The sequence below is a fragment of the Carettochelys insculpta genome, chromosome 8 (genome assembly GCF_033958435.1).
Source record: "Carettochelys insculpta isolate YL-2023 chromosome 8, ASM3395843v1, whole genome shotgun sequence".
Lineage (NCBI taxonomy): Eukaryota > Metazoa > Chordata > Testudines > Carettochelyidae > Carettochelys > Carettochelys insculpta.
In genome coordinates this window covers 57,036,048-57,060,173 of record NC_134144.1, presented here as the reverse complement: position 1 = coordinate 57,060,173, position 24,126 = coordinate 57,036,048, and the positions used below count along the sequence as shown (strand labels likewise).

The 24,126-nt window shown below is 41.3% G+C and overlaps 1 protein-coding gene across 1 annotated transcript in view; it reads left to right on the top strand.

Moving 5' to 3' along the window:
• THSD7B (thrombospondin type 1 domain containing 7B) overlaps nucleotides 1-24,126 on the top strand; it is a 440,276-nt gene that overhangs the window by 206,867 nt on the left and 209,283 nt on the right. Inside the window, exons 10-11 of the mRNA XM_075001414.1 lie at nucleotides 6,570-6,702; nucleotides 7,729-7,832. Of these exons, the coding sequence (XP_074857515.1) occupies nucleotides 6,570-6,702; nucleotides 7,729-7,832 (237 nt within the window). The remainder of the gene's footprint in view (nucleotides 1-6,569; nucleotides 6,703-7,728; nucleotides 7,833-24,126) is intronic.

Sequence of the window (24,126 nt, the reverse complement as noted above, 5' to 3'; positions counted from 1 at the left end):
GCAGGGGCTCCAGGGAAGCGGAGGTGAGGGTGCAGTGGGAGGCTGGGGAAGCCCCATCCCCGGGAGGCCAGGCCATCCCACCCTCACAGGGACCCACAGCCAGGGGGCCGAACAGAGATGGGGCCTTGGAGGGGCCTGGGAAAGCCACCAGAGGCCAGGGCCCACGTTCCATGGGCCCTCGTGTGTGTTTGCTCTCTTCCACTTCCATGTGGGTTCTTAACAGCATCCTGCTGATGGAGGCTTATTCAAGGTGGTGACCTACATGCAACCAAGGCTGGATTTGACATCCTGGGCTTCCCAAACTGTTTTGGAGCAATTGACGGTACACACACATCAATCTGTGCCCTGGACCATAGCATGGCATGCTATGTAAACAGGCAGGGATACCACATTGTCATTCTGTAGGCCCTGGTGGACCACTATGGTCAGTTCTCTGATGTCTGTGTCAGCTGGGCAGGCCAGGTATAAGGTGCTAGGGTCTTCAGAAACTCTGTCTTGTGCCAGGTGCTGTGGTTGGGGATGCCGTATACCCCCTCATCCTGTGTACCCCCTCATGCTATGGCTAATGAAGCCATACACTGGCCACCTGGATGAAACAAAGGACCTCTTAAATGCCTGCCTGAACCAGGCATGCCTCGTGGTCAAGTGCTTTTTCAGGCATCTGAAGATGAGTTTTCACTGCTTCCTAATATCCCTCGACATGGGGGAGGACTGCATCCCCACGACGGTGGCTGCCTGCTATGCCCTCCACAATCTAGTGGAGGGGATGGGGAATTCTTCCTCCTGTGGTGGGGGGTGGGTGCGGACCATGCAGGTGAGAAGCTGGCTGCAGCCCCGGCCCACCAGATGGATGTAGACAGGGCCCACATAAGGGAGGGCCTACTGGTAACCTCCCAATGACCCCCCTGGGGTCCCCACTGCTTGGGGTCTTGGGCCTAAAGTCTTACCCCATCCCCACTGCAACCCTGCCCTTTTACTCCTCACTGCATAACCCCACCCCAATGAAGAGGGATATGGGGTTGATGACACAAGAACCTTATATTAACAACAACATGAAAATTTGTATACAAAGGCCACTCATGCAAACTATGTACAAAGGGCAATCATGGGTACCTATGTACAGGGGCGGTGGGATGGGGGAATCTGAACATAGTTTGGGGCTTGGTACGGGGGATATGGGAGGTTTAAAATAAACATCACTAACCCTAACTATGTCCCATGCATAGTTATTGGAAACTTGCTCTGTGGTGTGGGCCGGGTGTTCACACCTCACCAGGGCTTTGGCCAGGTGAAGGTACCCAGGTGTGTTCCTGTGCTTCGTGTTGGGGGTCCAGGATGAGGGCCTCATCACCCCAGAGGTCCTGCAGCTCAGGGCCTGTCCAAGGGGAAGCCTGCTTTTTAAACCCCCGAGGTGGTTCTTGGGACCCTCGGGGCAAATCCTGTGAGGGGGCAGGGGTCTTGGGAGGCCTGGCTCATGTTTCTGGGCCTCAGGAAGTGGCTGGCAGCACATGCAGCTGGCAGGGTGTGGTTCTGCTGCTTCCACAGGCCAGCTTCATTCCACGGGGTGTCTGGGGCTGCCTGTCTCTTTAAAAGTGGCCAGAGGTACTGACCACAGAGGCCAGAGAGTTAAGCCTCATTCCTTCAAGGCAAAATGCTGCCCGTGAATGTGCTGGGTTTTGTCGACACACTGTTGACAATACCCATTTTTTGTGTAAACACTCTGCAGGTTCTGTTGACAAAACCTGGATTTTGTCAGCAAAACCTGCTAGCGTAGCCCTAGCCACGCAGCGCGTTGGCACACAAAGTGCCTTTTGTCGATAGCATATCGACAGAACCCAGCACTTTCCCCAGCAGGGTTCTGCCTCTCTGCTGTGAGACATAACGCCTTTGCTGACAGATTTCTGTTGGCAAAACAGCTGTGCAAACACCCTGGGGGCCTCTCTCAACAGACCGAGCATCCACACCCCTGGGCAGCCCTGTCTGCTATGCTTCCGGGTGCCTGTTTTGCCGAGAGACCAGACCGGCAGTGTGATGGCTCTGTCAACAGAGGGAGTGGCACTCTCTTGATTTGCTTTTGTGTGTGGCCACGCTCTGTCAAGCAAAGTGTTGTAGGGAAATCTCTTCCGACTGTGACTTTGTTGATAGAGTGCTGTAGTGGAACTGTAGCCAGTGGGTTTGGAAGGGGACAGTGGCATTAAAGGAGGCTTATGGGGAATGAGTTGGAGGGACACTGATTATAAGAGGCCAATAGAGTGTTCATGGCCTCCTAGTAGAGAAATTTGAAATGTAAGTGATATTTATTTGAAACCTATAACGTTCTCATGATCGACAAGTATCAGAGAGGTAGCCGTGTTAGTCTGTAGCTTCGAGAACAACAAGAAGTCTTGTGGCACCTTGTAGACTGACATATTTTGGAGCATAAGCTTTCATGGGCAAAGACCCGCTTCATCAGACTGGTTGTTGTTCTTACGCGTGTAATTTCTAAAGTCTCTGTTGTTGTTGTCCTCATATCTTGGAAATCAGTGGGTTGGATAATTTTTATTTGACTACAGCCCAAAGTTTCAGAGGCACACCAGGCTTGCCGAATTAGCTGCCTAGCTTTGCTATTTTTAAGGCATCATTTATCATTTTTATTTAGCAGATGCTCTTTGCAACTGTGGATCTTTAGTTACTTGTGTTTTCAGGGGTCTGTTGTCAGGTTATTTTTATGACCAATTCAGTATTTTAGTAACAGTTTGGATGAAAGTGCTTTTTGAGATCAAGATGCTTTCATTCTTGCTGTCAGCCTCCTGGTAGTGCGCTGTTAGATTTTATAGGTAAATGAGTTGTTTTTTAAAACAGAAAATCCTTTTTTAATTAACAGTTTATTTTTAGACTTTAAATGATCTGTATATAAAGAAGTAGAATAAATTACCTTCTAAATTACTTTGTCTATTAAATAATACTCTACAATTAAAATGAGACTAAATTAATTGTTGAATTTACTAGGCGGTGTTGTCATTTTAATATAATTCTAAATTAAAACTTCTCTGTTGTGGGAGTTTGTTGCCTTCAGATTTGTTATTGATATGGCTGTATTGTAATTTTGTTTTTCGTTTGCAGTGTGAAATTAAAACAAACATGATCTGAAGTTACAAGTCATTATACATACAAGGGTTGTTAGGGATTCTTTTTCTTTTTTTGTAAAAGAGTTTTATTTAATGAAAACAATGTGCGGATAGGTAAGGACTAAGCTACAGATGAAGCAGGAAAAGTAGATTTAAAATGAAACACAATGGCGTAAAATCAGGGATTAGGTGAATCTGTACTTGAAAAATGCAGTTTTAAGTACTAAACTGTTTGTGGTTTACCTCTCAAAACTGCATCCAACTTTTCTATCTAACATTTAAACAGGTATTTTCACTACAAATAATGTTATCAGACATCAGGTAGCCTCTTGGTAAAGGATTATCACACACTTCAGAAACACGGGCAGCACTTAGGGCAACCTTGATGCATGGGCAACATAATTCAAAAAAGAATTATAATTGAATCACATACCTGTGATGACTCAAGAACACAGTTTGTTACAAGTACATTTATTCAGTCTCTGCCATTTCAAATACTCTGAGATAACTTCTGTTCATCCTTGTCTCTTGTAATTGGTATAATTGGTCTCTGTGGCTGAAAGTGAAAATAATAAGTGAAAAAAAAGGAATAAAATAGAGGTTGCAAAGTGTTCAGCCTCTGGAATTACTCCAGAACCTTAAAAATGGATGGTGTGTGAACATGAGAAATGGCTGTTTTTATCACAGATGATGTGCTTCAATGATAGGGGCCTAACAGGTTGTTGGGGAGCAGGGAGGCATTAGAACAAGAAGCAATATCTCTTTAAAAAAATGCAAGTGGTACTGCAGAATCTATCTACTATTTCTTGAAACTGGTAGTGGCCTTCCATTTTTTGTCCCTCTCATGAAGAGATGCTTTCTGAGTGTGTTGGATACTCTGAAAATATCTGTGTAAATTGGCATGGTGTAGTCTGACTTTTAATAATGAAAGATGATGATGTGTTTTCTAAATTTATACAGGTTGGACCTCCCCAGATGGTCCCAGTTGAAATCAGTGGTGGCTCCCTGGTGCCAGCTGCTTAGACTGCCTATCTTAACTTCTTTAGGTCTTTCAGTGTCACTCCATTCCAGGATGCTGTCTCCAATCTTGTAAATTTGAACGTTCTTTGTTCCTAGCTGGTGTGACCTCATGTTAGAATGAGGGATGATGTGGAATCACCACAAGTCATCTTCTTAAACCCTTGTACTCCGAGTGGAGCATATGTCATCTACAAATCTCCTCCACTTCATTCTGTCTTGGGACAAATCTTCTACCTGACTCTAGGAGTACTCCAGTTGTTGTCCTTCAGTCTCCATAGATCTTCTCCACACTGTCAGAGGTCTTCCTCTTGCATTTTCCCTGCCATTTCCGTGTGAGAGCTTGACAGACCATGCTGGATGATGGTTTTCTGTGAGTGTGGCCTAGCCATCTCCACTTTCTCCTCTTGATTTGAACATCAAGTGGTTCTTGTCCTGCTCTGTTCCAAAGCTCCTCATTTGTGACAAAGTCTTACCATTTGATATGAAGGATGTACCTCAGGCATCTGTTTCTGAATGTCTGCAGCTTGTGATTTGAAGACTTTTTAGTACACTGGGTATCACATGCATACAAGAGAACACTCTTACCATTTGTGAAGATCTGCAATTTCATCTTTGCAGATATTTGTGAACTCCACATGGGATGAAAAGTCTTGAATGCATCTGTTGCTTTCCTGATCCTGGCATTGATATCCTTTTCTGTTCTTTGTCTCTGCCCATAATACTTCCCAAGTAGGTGAACTGCTCCACATCTTCTAGGTCATTTACTCCCAGTGTGATGGTGGTGATGTTGTTGGACTGGTTCATCCTCATTGTCTTGGTTTTCCCTTGTTCAATTGTCAGTCCAGTTATTGAGGCAGTTTTGTCTAGTGTTGCGACCTTTTCTTCCATGCTCTCATGCTGGTGTGAAAGGAGTGTGACATCATCAGCAAAATCAATGTCCTCTAGCTATTTGAAAAGTGTCCACTGAATGCCTCATTGATGGCCATCTGTTGTCCTGCTCATAATCCAGACCAAGAACAGGAAAGGTGACAACAGGCACCCTTGTTGTACTCCTGAGAGTATGCTGAGGGATTTTGTGAAAACACCATTGTGAACAACATAGCATGTCTAGGGTTCAAATGTTGAACAGATCAAATTAATTATTTTAGATGAGATAACCACAGTGTTGCAGCAGTTTCCACAAGGTGTCTCTAACAACACTGTCGAAGGCTTTTTCATGTTTATGAAGGTTGTGTACGGGGTGCGGGGGGGAATTCCACTCAAACAACTGTTCTGTGATCACTCTGAGAGCTGCTATTTGGTCAGTAAAAGATCTCTTGCTTCAGCAGCCAGCCTGTTCTTCCCTGAGCTGTCTATCAATTTCTGTCTTCATTCTTTCCAAGAGAATCCTACTGAATACTTTTCCTGGAATAGACAGTAATGTGATGCCCCTCTAGTTGTTGCGTTCCTTCAGGTTGCCTTTGAAAACTTCTTGTGGAGGGAGGGATAGCTCAGTGGTTTGAGCACTAGCCTGCTAAATCCAGAGTGGGGAGCTCAATCCTTGAGAGGGTCATTTAGGGGTCTATGGTAGACAGACTTAATGTATATATTAGTCAGCAATGGTGTTCCATCTTGCTGAGAGGGCAGGAAACTGGACTCAGTGACCACTGAAGGTCCCTTCCAGTTCTATGAGCTAGGTATAACTAATAAAGTAGCTATGTCCCCAGTCTTGTGGGATCACCTCAGCGTCCCAAATTTTCCCCAAAGGTTATACACCATTTTGACTGATGTCTCACTGCATGCCCTGATTGCTTTTGCAGGGATAGTGCCTGGAGCGGGTGATTTTCCTCTCTTTAGATGGGCAATGGCTTTTCTGGTTTCTTCTTTTGTAGGTCTGTTGCTGTTAATTTGCAGAGATATATTTGCAGGTGGTGGGTAACTCCAGAGGTTCCATGTGGGCAGGGCAGTTCAGTAGCTCTGATCGCCACAAGTTGGTTGCAAGAATTTGCATGTTAGACAGTTACTGCCTATAATTTTTAGAAACTCTGAGTATGTTTTACTAGTGGCAGCCTGAGATCTCTGGTATATGTCCTAAAACCATCTTACCCCTCCACACCCACTCCCAATGACAACACAAGTTTTGTTTTGTCTCATTATAGATAGATAGTTAGGGAGCAACTCATGTATTCTCTTGTTTGATTTGACACACTGTAAAAGGCCCATACCCAGTGCCCTAGCTCATGATGTATCACACAGAACTTCAATCCACAGTCTGACATACTGATACCCTAAAGCAGATAAAGATATCTTTGATTTAGAGTGGTACCCCTTCCTGCTTTGCAGGATTAAGCTTTTGATGTATTATGACTTGTAACCTCAGGCAGGATTTTAACCCAGAGAGTTAATGCACAGACGATGACAACTGTGCCTGGTAAACAAATGTTTGCTGCTTTTTTCTTACAGACAATGCTACAGCAATCAAACAGTTCCGCTATAGGATTATCATTCAGAATGCTGCCAATGGGGGACAGGACTGCCCAGACACTTTATATGAAGAAAGAGAATGTGAAGATATTCCTATCTGTCTATTTTCCAGGTTCTGTAAAAAATCAGCTAGCCATCACTGACACTCTAGAGCTCCAGAAATATATTTAATATTTTAATTATGTACAATTTACTTAATAACTTTTCATTAAAAGGCCATAAAATACCACATCATTATTAGTTCTGTATAAACAAAAGATGCATTTTAGTAGAACTACTTCGTGGTTTCACAGAAATGAGCCTCAACATAAGCACCATCCTAAAAAAGACAACCTTTGGTTTTGAAAAGGTGTGAAGGTGCTATGAGAAAACAAACTAATCCTGAGTGTATTTTAAATATCAGTTTAATCTAATGTGGGACTACAGTCACTAAACTACCTTAATGATAATTATATGATTAATGTAGATAGTCCACCTTCTTCTCTACATGTGCACACAACCTAATGTGTATTTTTTAGCATCTGAGTAGAGAAACAGCAGAATGATGGAAACTATTTGCCACTCTTCAGTACGATTTTGTGACCATCTGTTATGAGTATTAGTAAAAAGAGATCTTTTTATGCAAATTTCTGAGCCCCAGATCATTGCATCACAACACAGAACTGAAAAAAGGAAGAATGCGTATAGTGACAGTAGACATCATGCATACATGTTTCTAAGTAGCTGTAAAATAGGTGGACAGATGCTCACCTGCATTTCTAAATATTACACATCATAACCTAAAAGACCAATTTTGCAAAATATTAACTTCATTAATAAGCATTTGCAGAAGAAGAGTCTGATCCAGAGGTTGCTAAAGTCCCGTTGATTTTAGTAGTTTTTAAATCAGGCCCTATGACAGTAAACAAGAAAAAAAAGGAGAAAAAGGGATGCATGTAGATTTCTTATGGTTAATTTTATATCTGAATTTAAGTTTATAAAGCTCTCTAAGGGAAAAATTAAAACATTCTTTTCACTTTTATCCTTAAATTACTGATATGTAGCCTCTACCTTAACACCAGCTAAATAATTTTTTTTGTCTTCACTTCCAAGTAATTGTAGTAGTACCTACCCCTTACCTCTATGTTTATTATCATAGATGGAAGACTTATAAATGGAGTCACTGTGTACTGGTGCCAGATTCTGTGAGACATGGCGTATTGGGAATGACTGAAGCATGTGGTCATGGTTTGCAGTCAAGAGGTAAGCATTTTTTTCCCCCTCCAGAAAGGTTAATCTAAGATTTACGTTAATTCTTTCCTATTGATATATTATGGTACATTTTTTGTGGTTTCCATAGTTTGAAAAGTAAGTGTATTTTAATGAACAAAATACACTTTACTTTTGTAGAAAATCCACTGTTTTACTGATATTGATGAGCAGATGGTGTAACTTACAGCTGTGAAATCCCCATGTTTTCCTTAAAGATTCTGAAGAACATTGTACATGGATACAATAGTAATTTCTCTTAGCCACATAACACTGAGACAAATTTTGAAACTGTACTGGTCTCTGAATTCAACAAAAGAAATAGGTGTGGAGCAGCATTCAGAAAATATATGCCCACATTGGAGTGGCTACCACTTTTCAAGAAAGCATTTTCTAGGCATGAGAAAAACATGGCAGAAAAAGGCTGTATGCAAAATACTGATTTACCACTATGGGGAGATGGGTGAGAGGTGTAATTTGCTTCATCTTCAGCACTCTTACTTCATCACCATGCCATTCTCATTGCAATATTGGGTGTGGATTTGGACTCCATGGTATGTAGAACATTGTAAAATCTCCCTCCATGGCCTTTCTGCTGCTTAGTTCATATTTGCATATGTTTTTCAATTTGCTACATTTGAAGCTTTCCATGCTAATGTAGATTTCTCAGATTTTTAACTTTTGTGGTTTATGGCAGAAATAAACAAACTGTTTTGGGTATTTTGTGTTGTGCTGAGCCTAGAAATCGTTGGTGTTACTAATTTGATGAAGTTACTCCTTTACACATCCCAGTTCAGAAACACAGTGATTAAAGCTATTAGATTTGAAAATAAAATGCTTGAAAGGGCCTTCTGCGTTTAGGGTGTAAGAAAGGCAGTATGCTCAACAGTCAGAGGTAGTGGTAATGAAATCTTTGAGGCATCCTTCTTTTGCCGCTTAAATGTAAAGAGGACATGCTGTGGAAAGAGGTACGCTGCAAAGAGGTCTTCTGGGGGTGGCAAAAGCCAGAAGAGAAAAGATTTCCTATGTCTATGTTTGGTAGAAAACATTTGATATTCTCAATCAGTTCTTATTTTTTATAATTTTGATGGGAAATATCAATGTTTATGTTTAAGCATTTATTTCTCGTTTTATCTATTTTAGTTTTTACAGTTGTGCAAAAGTAGGGGTTTTAGGCTTTTTAAAATTTATTTATCTTAATGTTTATAATTGCTGGAAATTATGGGAAGGGTCAGCGAGACAATAATTATTTAACAACTGTAGATGTTGAGTTTCAAAAAGTTATGAAGCTTTAACTTTTTAAATACACTGTCAACATCACATTTCATAATGTACAAACCAAATATTCTCAGCTGAAACTCTGAAGTTCTCTACCAGCATTTCCCTTACTTTCCACATCTGTAAATATGGATTTTTGTCAAGGTTACAGTTTGGTCATAGAGGTTGTGGAAATCACAAAATCTATGACTTCAGCCTGTGGAAGTTGGGAGGCATAGGCTCCCTCATGGCTTGTGGTGGTGGTGGTGGGGGCTGTGGGGTACCCCGGTGGCTCTAGTGACCCTCCTAGCTTCAAGTCACTGCAAGTAGTGTGGGGTACCCCCCAACTCCCAGCTTCTAGGGTGGTGGAGGACCCCTCCATTGTGACTGCTGTAGACAGTTCAGCTGGAAAAACCCATAGCTCCCAGCTCTACGGGTGGTGGGAGAAACCCACAGTACCTGGCCGCCAAGGGTGATGGAGTAACCCCATGGCTACAGTTCCAGCCACCACAGGCCGCGGGTTCCCCTGCAGCTAGCAGGGGAAGCTGCAGCCACCAGCTGCTGCCCCACTTTTTGGGTGACTGGAGACCCTGGAGCTTCAATATCCAACCCATGGTGGGGGCCCACACCATTCCTAGCTGCTGCACAGCTGTCCTGCTGCACATGTTGTGAAGACCTGCAGATCCCCATTTGTGATGGATATTTCAGTAAAAGTCACAGACAGACATGACTTCAGTGAATTTTTCTTTATTGCCTGTGACTGCTTTGTGATTTTGACTAATAATATCCATGACAAAGTCTTAGCCTTAATTATTTTAGAAGGATTTTTTTGTCGGTGAGTGAATAGCGAAATCAACTTTTACTGACATTGATAAAAAACTCATCCTCCTGCATGTTAACTTGATCGATAATTTACATGGGACTCAGTTTCCAATGGGTCTATATGACCAGTACTTTGCGTCTCAATGTGGGAGAGAGTGAGTCAGACTCTGGCCCTTGATAATTAAGTACTTGTACACAGGAGCTGTGGGTGAAGCTTCTGCTGGGGTGGCTAGTTTTTGCCCTGCTTCTTTTGGTCAAGGCCAGATCCCTTCTGCCGCTCCAGCTTCCCTGCCCCCCATGGCCACAGCAACCTCTTCCTGAATTGTGGCAGAGCTCTTTTAGCTTTTCCTTCATTCTGCCCCCTCTCCCCAATTATATGAACAATTAAGCTAAGAAAATTATTATTAAGCGTAAGAGTGCAAAAGCTGGAAAGATTCCCACATAGTGGCTAAGAGAATGGACTGCTCCTAGTTTGCTGAGAAATTCAATGCCATTTTTAACTAAATGTTATTTTCACTGGGAAAAGCCTGATTCTTTAGGAATCATAACCTACAACGAATTTGAGGTAACAATTTACTCCTTTATAGGATTAGAATTCTGTTAGCTAAAGATTAACTACATTTGTTGCATAATCTGGGGAAAAGGGAAAGAAAAAAGCCTTGTAGCATGTGAGCTGGTAATAGAAGAAAAAGTGGCGTTTTGAAAAGGGATGTTGAAAACTGAATATATTGTTGACCAAGAGTTTTTGACCACATGACCTTCCACAGCAGGTTTCTGAAGAGACTCGGTAAATTAAAATGTCATCCCTGTATTTATTTCCCGTTCTCTGCATGATCTGAACATAATCGTTTTGTTCTAATATGTTCGTGAGCTTTCTCTGAATTTCGTTCTGCCAAAATTCAAAGCATATTAAAAGAACATAGTACTTGCTTTTGCTCTGGGAAAAGCTCACTCACTTCAAAACTGAGGGCTTTTTGCTGTGCATGTCAAAAGGGGAAAATCCTAATCACAGAAAAGGAACTTGATACCATGGTGGGAAGAAGCAAAATCTGTACTGCTGTTAAAATGTCAAAATCCAATCAGATTTAATGTTCTCTATTTTTCCATAGTTTTGCTTATTTCTTTCTATTTAATTCTAGTTTTCATACCAGCTTTTTAATCCTGTAATGTGCTGGACCAAACTACTCTGCATTATTTGTGGGCAGAGCCACTGGGGTTGAGTGGGGTTTGCAGGAAAGTGAATTTTGGTGCAGGGACAAATGCAAAAAGCATGGTAAGTTTCCTGCAGACCAGGAATGCAAGTGTCTATGACACGAAAGTCCCTCCAGGGGGTTCTGCTCCCACTGCTGCTAAGCGGACAGGTCCAACCTTGTCTGTCCTGCTGTAGTCTAGCTGCTGAAGAGAAGAGAAACCCAAATCTTTGGCGGGGAAACCTTTTGAAAAAGGTGCTGCTGCTGTCCTGCTGCCTTAACCTCCTGTTCCTATTGCCACTTGCACAACAGTTGGCACATGTTATGGTGGCAGCTGCAACTGCCTTGCTACTTAGGAAAAGGGACACCACCTCATTCACAAATCTTTGTTCAGAAACAAGGTAGTCATCCGTTTTGGAGTTTCTGCAGTTGAACAAGGGCCCGTACATGTTTAACTGTCTGACACCAGCCTCATTTCAGGAGACCAGAATGTCAATGGGAATATTGCACTCTGGCATATCATCAAGGGTTTGTAAAGCAGGGGTATATCTTGGCCTGGTAAATCTATATTACCCAGGCATGAGTCTACATACTGAATAGCAGCACTGCACTTCCCGCTGGCTAGTTTCCTTACAGCAGATGCTGAGAAAAGGCTATATTTTTAAACTGAAACAGTTTGCATCACATTGCAGCATATTTATCAAGGATGTATTTATGTGAATTTGTTTCCTCTTTCTTTCTGTGTCTAAGTAACCATAGTTATCCTTTTGCCAGTAGAGAGAAGTGGTCTCCACATACCTTAGACCATCAGTTTGCAGAAACTTTGATATGTTGCCCCATGCCCTGCTCTCCATTTGCTGCCTAGATAAGAGGATTTCAGTCTTCAAGACAGTCAGATTTGTCAAATTACAGGAGCATTAAATTCAGATCAACTATGTGTAATAAACTAAGCAATCATTTTAAAAGACACATTTATATTTATCTCCCATCCCCCCTGTATTGTATAGTCCTCAAACTTCCATTCCTGGACCAGATTCTGATACTCTTATCTATGTTATATGTCACTTAACTCCAGCAATGAGATCAGTGAAATGAGGTATGGAGTCAGATGTCACTCACCATGGGTGAAAATATCAAGATCTGGCTCGGATTAATGTACAGAAAATACCCTGACATTTGGCTATCTCCGCTGTCCTACATATTTACACTTTTAACGATTGTTGGTTTACTAATAATAACAATTATAATAAGGTATAGATAAAATACCCATAATGTGATATTGCTTTGTTTTAAATGACATCTTTTATTCCCAGACATTGACACCCATAGAGTGATTTAATTACAATAGAAAATGTCAGGGCGGTGGAGAGAAAAGTTCGCTATACCTAAATTTAAAACAAAAAAAACACCTTGTGATTTAAAGTTAATTAGGAAATGATTTGCAAAAAGTCCCCTTAGATAGGGCATTTCAGAAGCAAGCAGATTAGAGACTTTACTGTTACTTGTCCATGGCATTGATAACATTTCCACAAATAAGTGAAGAGCTCTGCAAGGTTTGGTGTTCGTGTATAACTGTCACTTTGCTCGACAAGTGACTAATTTACTAGAAAGTGTCAAGACTATGAAAATTGCTGCTGCTTTAGCTGCTCTTCAATGACTTTACTGCTCTCTGATGTCTGTGATGGAGGATCCTCAAGAAGTGACCTGTTATCTTAACTCTGACATAATCAGCCACCTTTAGAAATAGAGATTGGGGCAGGCAGAGGAGTGCTGCTCATTATAAGGGATTGGTAGTATTTAATTAGTGGATGCATAGACTATATGATGAAAGCTTCTCTGAAGTCTTTCTCAGAAGCTGTCGATAAAGTAAATATTCATGTATGACAGGCTATAATGAAGGTCCACATAAAAAAAAGTCATGAAAACGCACTACCAAGTTTAATAAAAACAAACCATTTCTCTTCCATGGAAATACGACTTATTAGTGCATCTCAAACTCTGTCATATTCAAGGAACATCCTACTTTTCTTCCTTGTTTACTTCCAGTCTTACTTCTGTTTGCTGAGTCTTGGAAAAGCCTCTGAAGAGAAGACTGTATATTTTGATCCTCCACCACCAGTTACTAGGGACTGTTCTAAATCAGAGCAAAACCATCTCCTTAGAGAAGCTCATTTACTGACTTAGATATTAGCAAACTGTAAGAATCCAGAGTGCAGGATTCAGAAGCTACCATAAACTAGCTGCTGAAACCTTAATTGAAAGAAAGAAAGAAAGAACTATTCCAAGCTCCTGTGAACAGGAAAAACAGTTCCTCAGGCATTCCCCTTACACCAGAAACCGCCTCTTTTTATACCCCCGACACTGCTGAACCTGAACATTAAAGAAGTCATCAGGATGGATTGATATAAATATAAATTAAAAAAATCATTGATTAATATCAAGTTTTTTTTAAAAAAAAGCTGTGCTTTGAGTGCATTTCATTTTAGAGTAAGCCCCCTTACTGGTTTTTTGAGTCTACATACGGTATTTGTTTTGTTTTGTGTTTTGAGAAAACAAGTTCAGAGTGGGCTTCCTTGGGAAAGCTGGATTAGTAAAATGGGGAATAGACTTATGGCATCACCTTTATGGTCCTTAGCCATGATGTCCCAAAATATGGGGCATGCATTATGTAATCAAAATATGTAACTGGCACTCAGCAGCAACTGGCAAGTCTTACTGCAGCTTTCTATATTGTATATCTGAGTAATAGATTCTAAACTAGTTAACTAAATGAATAAATCATAAGAACTAGCAAAGGTAAACTTTTTTTCTCTAGCAACATCCAGCACAGTGAACAGCTTCGGAATTTACCCATCAAATCACACTCATACTAAAAGGCAGTGGGTTTTTTTGTGCTGGTACTGAATACTGGCACATCAGCAGCCCCAGCCATGGGATTGCCTGGGAGGTGTGAGGGCGGGAAGCTGTTTGAGTACTGGCTTCTCTTTTTTACAAACAAAGCTCTGCCAAAAGGCAAGGCTGTGTCTACACTGTCCTTCCCTTTCAGAAGGGGTATGTAAATGCAGTGGATCGAAAATGCTAATGAGGCACTGATATTCATGTCCCTTCCAAAAGGGAGGGGTAGTATAGATGCAGCCACGGAGTCCTGAAGCATAACATATTGCAAAGTGAGTTATTTTAGTGACTAATCAGTTGATCCACTCAGCCAAATACACATCTTCATTCCTGTCATTTCTCCCCAATAAGTAGTTTTCATTATAATGTTTCATTCTTGCAAGTAGGCCCTACATCTTCATGCACTGCTTATGCTTGACACATTTTTTCTTTTTAACCCAAGGAATGAATTTCTTCAAAATGCTCTCAGATAGATTCTCTCTTACATCCACGAGACATGACACTTTGTTTTCTGTGGCAAATGTGTGGGGGAATGTAGGAAAGTCTGTGTGTACTAAAATAATGTCATCCCTTTTTCTTTGCAGTCCACTTCACTGGTCTTTTCTATGCTGCCTTTGTCATTTCCTATTTATTATCTCTCTGTCTTTAAGACAATGTCTTAACTACCGCCTCTGCCATGTTTGGCCAAGGTCCACTAGCACATAAGCACAGAACAAAACAGTCTCATCCAGCTTTTGTCTTTCTTTGCACATGTTACTTTATAATCTGCTGAGAAACAGAAATTGAAAGCCCAGAACTTTCAAGAAGCAAGAACCAGTAGTTAGGTTGGACAGATTAAAGCTGTTAATTCAATTTTATGTGACTGTAAGGCTATGTCTACATGGGAACTATCTGTCGACAGAAGTTAATGTCCACATGGAAATCTCGACAGAACCTCTGATAACAGATTGCTACTATCCAGAACTTGCTCTGTCGACAGAGAACTGCGAGACTGCAGTGCCCTCTGGTGACAGAAAGTGGAATGGCAGCTCTGCAAACAGGGCTGCCTGGCAACCGGAAGACCCCTCTGTTGACAGAAGTGAATTCACTACACTTGTGGCTGTTGGGATGTTTTCCTTCTTTCTGAAAAGCTAACAGTTTGCATGGGCGTGTCTATACTTGCAGCCCTCTTTTGAAAGAGGCATGCAAATGAGACAAACATAAAATGCAAATTAGGTATGAATTTGCATATTCATCATCTCATTTGCATATTCTGATTTCAAAAGAGCTTCTTTCGAAAGAAGAAAGCCAGTGTAGACGCTGCTCTTTCGAAAGTAAATCCCATCTTCGAAAGAATCCTTCTTCCCTTTATTTAATGGGAAGAAGGATTCTTTCGAAGATGGGGTTTACTTTTGAAAGAGCAGCATCTACACTGGCTTTCTTTTTTCGAAAGAAGCTCTGTTGAAACCAGAATATGCAAATGAGATGATGGATATGCAAATTCATACCTAATTTGCATTTTCAGTTTGCCTTATTTGCATTCCTCTTTCGAAAGAGGAATGCAAGTGTAGACACACCCCATGTGTCATAGCAGCCTATTTGAGCATGACAATGTGAAGATCAGTTCAGAACCTGTCCGTTTATTTTCTTCAAATCACTGTTTTAACTTTGGAAGAACCTATAGGCCATTTGAATAAAGTGATGTTTAAATGGATAATATAGAAATCTAAATCCAACAACATCCAACTCCCTGCAGAGAATATAAGAATATTTGGTCTCTTTCAATGCAGGTTTCAGGGTTTGCCTTGTAACTTTTGTGGTGCTGCAGATATATTGTACATATAGCTGTTTTAGACTGATGCATAGATTAAAAACAGATCACTGGGGGGTTGGGGAACCCCAACCATCTCATGCTGGTTTCTAGTGACTGTGTTTAAATGCAGTGATTGTTTCAGGAAAATCTTAAATATTCACAGAATTGTCTCTAGAGATATTTTTGTAATAATGCAGTGAAGTAAATCAGTATTCTACAACCAAGTAAGACAAAAGAAAGATTATGTTGTCTGTGAATATAGCGTTCAGAAATGTGCTCACATTACATATACAATTTAAAGTTATTTAGTGCATTATCAAGTTTCAGTATAATTCATCATAGTTTCTAGTGGAATTATTTTGTGGAAAACCAATTATAATGAAATGTCATGGCAATGCCAAAACATTGTCATTTTAGTTTTGCTTGTAAAAAAGTTATCAAACACTGCTTATTGGCTGTTAGATATGTGGTAATGGACCTGCTGATTAGTTGAATGGAAAGATTGATTAATTTTATACTTCAGCTGTGAAATATTGCAGACTATTTTCTCACAGAGCCATTGATTTCAAGGTGCGCATATTGTAATTCTTGTAGTTGGCTGGTTAACAACAATCTGATAGTTTTAAGTTTATATTGAATGAGTTTATAATAGAACATTTGGCAAAAGTGCAGATTTATAATTAAATTTGTCGGTGCGGGCAGAGTCACGGGCCAAGGCCACACTGACCCCGCACCAGCATGCTGTTCGGATCCCCAAGGAGCTCCAGACGAGGGTAAGGAGGAGACGGTGGAGGTCCGACAACAAGTGGGGACCGCCCCGTCCCTCTGCAGGCCAACCCTACCCACCTCCGGCAGGGGGCCCCAGAGATTCCGCACCGACCCCGTGTTGCTGAAGGAGAGGTTAGCGAGCTTTGTTCCCTGGCAGGCAGGTGACAGATTCACTCAGGGAGGGAAGGGGCCAGACAAGAAGAGGAAGGTTCAAATATTAGGAAAAGTATAACTGTGTTTATTAATAAACCCAACAACATGTGATCAAACAGCAAAATGTATAAAACAAACACATACAACAGTTCATGATAACAGTTAAGTCATACAAATGCCAACAGTAACTAAAACTAAATCTTATTATTACTATTATACTAAGCCTATTGACAGGAGAACGTTATTCAAACACTTACACTAAACAGTAACAGGAACTCCATGTGAAGAGGTTAGGTAGGTACTTGCAGAGAGGTAAGGAAAGATGATTAACGAAAGTTCAGAAAGTAGAAGCTTTGAAGGATTGCGATAATCTTTCTCTCCGAGCGAGGGAAGGCTGAACTGCCTTTTCCCTTTAAACTCTGGGTGGATAGATAGGCCACCCTACTGGAGACCTCGAGGTACAGCCTGTTAAGGTCCTCTCCCAGCTGGGTAAGTAAATGAAGGGCTCCCCAGTGGGGCTTGGAGAATAAAGGTACGTAGGGGAAGTTAAGATTTGGGAAGAAAAATTGGGAGGTCAAACCTCTACCTAAATAGTCTATTTACAAACACAATTAACATCTAACTACATAGGCTTTAACTACAAAACTTATTAACACAAGTGTGCAACTTAGGCAGCTAACTGGAATTAGGGTGGCGCGTAGCCTGAGTCGCAAATTTAAATCCCTTAATTGGGTTTGAATTGTCTAAGAAGGTTTTAGTCATTAGAGATAGCAACCCGGGCTATGCCCTGGGCTTGTAGTAATATTACGTGTCCAGTAGCGATGGTCCAATCAGGTACAGTGGTCATGTCCGGTTGTCCAATCAGGTACAGTGACGTCACGGGATGGTGAGGGCAGCGAGAGCAAATGGTGCTGCTCTGAGAAGGCAAGATGGCGGCCTCTGGGTTAAGCAGCCGAGCGCGCAGTACCTGCCGAGGCAGGCCAGTTCGACACCCGACCGCCGCTCCTCAGAGGCCGCTAGCCACCAAGCCCTCGGGGCAACAAGCCCTGGGTTTGGCAATCAGGTATGCCACCTCACTGCCTTGCCTTTGGGCCTACGTGTTGCCCTAAAGCTCTTTTAGTAGATAAGGGCTGGCTCTAGGCCAGGGCCGGAGCTCTTCGTCCACAGCCAGACCCCCCCAGACTGACCCTGAGTGCTGTGCTGCGCCGCTTTTTATTTGGCGTTCTTATGTATAATTCATGATTCTATTTGAATATTCATGAGTTTGTTCCTGGTTTTCAACCAGGTCCTCCAGGCTTATGGAAGTTTCTAGAAGGTTTTTGCCAATGTCCAATCAGAGGCCTGGGTTTGAAGTGTTTGTGAGTTCAGGGTTGCCAGGGAAACCAACTGACTCAGAGAGACCGTTACAAGGGGCTGTTAAATGGCAGCTTATATGTTTTTAGAGTGTACCTGTACCTGATGTTTAACGGCCAAAGGCTTGCTTCCCCTGACCCACGGGGGCGATGATGTCCGAGGGATGAAAAAATCCCTGACAAAATTAAAAAGTGTTGTTGTAGGTATTTGATAAAATAATCCTGTGCATAATTCTTTCCTGTTGCCAGTGGTTTCCCTGTCACGATTAGCTTCTTCTGTTACTATCAAAACAAAAAAGTAGTAAAGTAGCACTTTAAAGACTAACAAAATAATTTATTAGGTGAGCTTTTGTGGGACAGACCCACTTCTTCAGACCATAGCCATACTAGAACAGACTCAATATTTAAGACATAAAGAACCAAAAATAGTAATCAAGGTTGACAAATCAGAAAAAAAAATTATCAAGGTGAGCAAATCAGAGAGTAGAGGGGTGGGGGAGGAGGGGAAGTCAAGAATTAGATTAAGCCAAGTATGTAAAAGAGCTCCTATAATGACCCAGAAAATTTGCATCCTGGTTCAAACCACGTGTTAATGTGTCGAATTTGAATATTATTTTTGTTTATATTTATAGAGAGTTCAGCAGCTTCTCTTTGTAAAGCAGACTGGAAATTCTTCAATAAAACGCAGACTCTTAGGTCCTTAACAGAACGGCCCACTCCATTAAAATGTTGGCTGACCAGTTTGTGGATCAGGAGTGTTTTCATGTCTGTTTTGTGCCCATTAACTCTTTGTCTGAGAGAGTTTGAAGTCTGTCCAATATACAAAGCATCTGGGCATTGTTGGCACATGATGGCATATGTGATGTTAGTACTTCTTCTGTTAGTGTTTTAATAAAGCCATTATATTCAGCTGTGCTGTGGGTGTCACAACTGTTACTGTGTCTGATCAAGTTTCTGGCAGTTTTGCCCCTAAGACAATGCCCATAATCTTAAGTGAGTGTTAAGGTGTCCCATCTCTCTCAGGCATCAAACCCGATGTGTCCCATTCATTCCACTATTCATATTGACATATTCACTAGGAGAGCTGACCTGGTGTGTGACAGCACAGTGCTGAGGTCTTGAAAAACAAACTAGAGAAAAAATAAGTTTGCGGCGGGGGTGGGGGTGGGGGTCAGGAGCAGAGTAAGGTGTGTTTGTATAGGCAAAGTCCATCCAGGTTCTGAATCCACGCTTTGGGGGGCAGCCCTGAAATTTGCTGCCTGAGAATCTTGTTTAGTCTGAATTCTTGCACATTGTTCACTAATGTGAAATTTGAATGAACTTTTACAAGTGTAATTGCTCTAATGTGTTGTAAATTTGTGAGACTTATATAACTTATATCTTTGCTGGCTTGTTGTTAACATTATCACACTTAACTTCCCCTCTCCTATCATTCTCTCTTGAACATTAACCCCCTTCCATCTTTTATTTGTACAGATGTCTTGGCATTCTTTCTTTCACCTGCATGAGGCACAGCTTGTAACTCTGTGATCCCATCTTGCACAGTTTATCAGTCTCCCCTTCCTTCTGATGTCTCTTATTTCATCCCCTCTCCCCTCCACAGTATAGTTACAACAGAATAAATCTTTTTTGCACTCAAACATACACCCCTCTAGTTGTACCCATTGGCTCACGTCATTAAAAACAGGGTAAATTGGACACTTCTGAAAAAAAATAAAATTTCAACAAACAAATAACTATTTTGTTAAATTGCATTTTATTTCTATATATCTGTGTTGATCCAAAATTATTAAAAATTACAAACCTAGGACTGAAGGCAAACTCTCTTTAAGACCATGTGATATGAAAAAAAAATGAGTGTAACCGTCAAACACATAGGAAGGTAGTAAGTAGTAATCAGCTCATGTGGTTTATACAGGTCTCCCGATGGTTCCAATTTAGTAAGCAACAAAAATCAGCTATCTCTGAGTGATGCACAGTAAAATGAACATTGATCTGAAGTTGTCAGAGCAGAGATGATATTGAGTAAGGATTTAGAGGAACACAGAATAGCGGACTTAATGTTGTATAACATTGTAGGAATTTAATACACATAAAAACCCCAACAACAACCACCTGCCATCTGTTTGAATTACAGAAGTACTACATTAAAACAAAAGCTTGAAATGAGTTCCATCTATTATTGGAAGGCTGAAATTTTAACCAACTGAAATGGCACTGCTCTGTTATAACAAATTTGAAATTGAAATGTATTTCTACATTTGAGAGACTAGAAATACTGACATATCCTTACCAGCAAGGGGCCAGTGGCCATACTCTATTCTCTCATTTCCCTACCTACTTCTTTTGCGGGGAGGGTCAAGTTGCAAGTTTGTAAGTCACTCAACTACTACACTAGAGGTGTATGTATGTATCTAGATAGCTACTGAGTGACAGAAAGAAAAGGAAGCCAGCTCCTTCGTTACTGCTTCCTTTTCAGTTCTCATTTCCTGCAGATTAGTCAAGTGTTAATTGAATATCATTAACCTGCACTGCCATCGAATGATACACTCCCTTTTTTAGCTAGCTACTTAATATGCTACTTTTCACTCTAAATAATGATGAGCAATTTGGACCAAATTGAACCCTTAGGTGTTTCACATATAAGTTTTCCACACATTGTTTTGTTTACCCATAGAGTGAAATTGCTGGGATAGAATTTTCGGAGTACCTAAACCTCATTTCAAAAGTGACATAAGCTCTTAGAAGTCTATATTCCATTTGTTTTTACTAACACTTAAGTCCAGAAGTCATTTAGAAACAGCTGAAAATTTTACATTAGGCCTGATCTGCTTGTTCTGTAAATTCCTACATTACAGGTTTATGGAAAATAAGTTTAAAATCTTTAGAATATAAAATAAATCTGCATCTATAATCAAGTCCTTGCAAAGTACACACATAGACATGCATTCGCTCCCACCCATCCACGCATTTTACATTTGAAAGATACAGATATAGGTACAGAATTCTTTGTTTTATTACATGAGGTCAGGCCCAGTGACGACAGAGGTTTCAAGAGGGGTAATTGCCCTGGGCCCAGCAATTCAAAGGGGTCTGGGTCTCCTGGCTGTCACTGCTGCAACTGTGGCAGCAGTGGTGGTCGGAATTCTTGGCCCTTTAACTTGCCACAGGAACATTGCTGCGTGCATGCCACATGGTGCTGGGGCAGGGCCCAGAGCCACAGTCTGGGCAGCACTGTGGGCTGCCTGCCCTTGCTCCCACCCCCTCTGTCCAAGCCCCCACTCCTTCTGGGATGCAGAGCCCTTCCCCTCCACACCCACACACCTTACTCAGTGGCCCTCAGAAGTTGTCCCCAGCCACTTGCCATGGGGTTAGGAGGCAGTGTTTTGCTCTAGATGAGTTTAGGACTCAGGTATGGATTTTAAATTTGGATTCAGTACCGTCAAAATCTTCTGAGTTCTGGTAACCTGGAGATAAAATCTCACAAGGAGTGAAAAGCAAGAAAGAAAGAAGCGAGGGTATTGGAAGTGAAAGAGGAGAAGGAGGTCATCTTTTGCTTATATGGAGCCTCAGTAATAGGAAAGCCACTTGTGATGGAGAGGAGAAGAAATTTTTGAGACAGATACAGATTGAATCTTTCTAGTATGGCACCCGTAGGACCTGACCCGTACTGAATGAGAGAATTTGTGGGACAACAAGTGGTCAGTATTGTCTAGCACAGGACCAAGATTTCCGCTGCTTACTGTGTTTCTTACAAGACCTTTAGAGGTAAATTAGAGCTAAATAACAGCACAGAACACTGAAATCCAGGGCTGGTGGATGGAAACAAACTTTATGGGACTAAAGGAAACTTGGCCAGATCCCTGTTAAGTGATCATCTGGCTAACTAATATCATGCCAGATTATGGATGTTGCCAGATGACATGGTTCTGGATTAGAGAGGTTCAACCTGTGGCTGTTGTAATTATGTTTATTACAAACTGTTTTGGATTTTGGAATGTTAGAATTAGCTCTGGAAATATAGATTAGTGTGTAGAAAACAAATGAGTCAATATAAGGTGCGTTGGATGAAATGATTCTGAGAGTTTTATGGCTGCCTTTAAGGTTCTTGGGAGCTGAAAAGTTTAGCTTTGCAGCAGAAGGGATATGAAAAAAATCAATCCCAATGTAATAGCTTAAAACTCACCTAAATATTTGACATAACACTTACACAACACGTGTAATGTGTAGCACATACAGCATGCCAGGTGGCATGGTGTGTGGTACAAAGGGGTTTTATCAGCCCTCGTTGCCAAGTACTTGCGTAATTCGCTTATGTTACCTGAATAATACTAACACTAACACTACCGTCCTTGAGCAAGCTGGCATCCCAACTATGCACACCCTCCTCAGGCAGTGGCAGCTCCACAGGCTTGGCCACGTCCACAGGATGAATGATGGAAGGATCCCAAAAGACATCCTGTATGGCGAGCTAGCCTCTGGCAAAAGACCTCCCGGACACCCCCAGCTGCGCTACAAAGATGTTTGCAAGAGAGACCTCAGGGAAGTAGACATCAAGCCAGACACCTGGGAGGAGCTGGCAGACAATAGCAGCAGATGGAGGCAGGAACTATACAAGGGCCTTCAGAAGGGTGAGTTGAGGATCACACAGCTAGCAAAGGAGAAGTGAGCCCACAGAAGGCACAGCAAGGACCTGCCAGACACCCATTACATATGCAACAGATGCAGCAACGACTGTCACTCTCGTGTGGGTCTTCACAGTCACAGCCGACGCTGCAAATGAGGATGCCAAACAGAACTACGAAGGGCGCGATCCATAGTCTACGTAGACTGAAGGATGCTCCTACTACTACTACTACCTGAATAATACAGTTTTCCTCTAATAATTTTATGAATGATACAGTTTTCCTCCAATCCTACCCCATGTCTCTCTCCCTGACCTAGAAAGCACAGGGGTCTGGGTGTGCATGCATGTCCGCCTATGTGTATATGCATTTTACAGTCTGAGATTAGGTAAGGGAAATTAATCGTCATTATTACTGTATGTGCAGTTGATCCTGCAGTGATGTTTTCTTGCAGAATTTTTTTTCTCTACTTTGATTTTAGTTGATAGGTCAAATTGAAACAAGCTTGGTTATGATTTCTCATGAGACTTTTCACAAAAGAGCTCTTTCTTTGACACTTTAGCAGGTATCTGAAGCAAGATATTTAGTAGTGCTATCATAATTACCTTCCCTTTCCATTTTTAGTCCAGCCTCCATCTCAATTAATTATAGCACTGTCAGTATTTCAGAGGCATTCAAAAATTGGTTTGTTTCATGTTTACAGATACTAAACAATATCAAGAGAGAATCCAGCTCAGTCCAGTCATTGTCCTCTTCTGCCACCACCACAGTCACTGAGAAGACTCTTTTTATAAGCATTTATCCTGACAGTAATCTGTACAGTGCTACAATTTATCCAAAGGCAATTTAGCAATCTGAAGACATTTTCTGTAAAATAAAGATAAAGGCCATGCCAGATAAAATTATACATATTTGATTTTCTGCAGTAACAGGCAATTTACTCCACTCAGACAAGCAAACAAGCAGGTTTCCTAATATGTTTTACAGTGTACTACTTGTATCTGGAAACCAAAATAAACGTGCCAAACTTAGTACTATCTACAGCATTTATTTTCTGTGTGAAGCATCTTCATCAAGTATAAAAGCCTTTGGAAGCCAGAAGGCATAAACACAGAAAACATGTCTATGACAAGGTATGGCCTAGTACATGGATTGATAAAAGATCAAAATAATGAAGAGTAGAGCAATGGAAGATCACAGCTTTTCAGGCAATGTTATTCTGCCTTGATTAGGGAGAAGAGAAGAGGAGAAGGCACTACATGAGTACGAAATAGCCCAATCACTTCAGTAACAGAGCCTTGCTACCCAAATATGTACAATTTACAAAAACCACTAGTTCTTCTCAATCATAAAAGCCTGACATGATCTGACAGTGCACCGACTGTATTTAACAAGGATGAAGAAAGTGAAAAGATCATCACAGCTTAAGGAAAC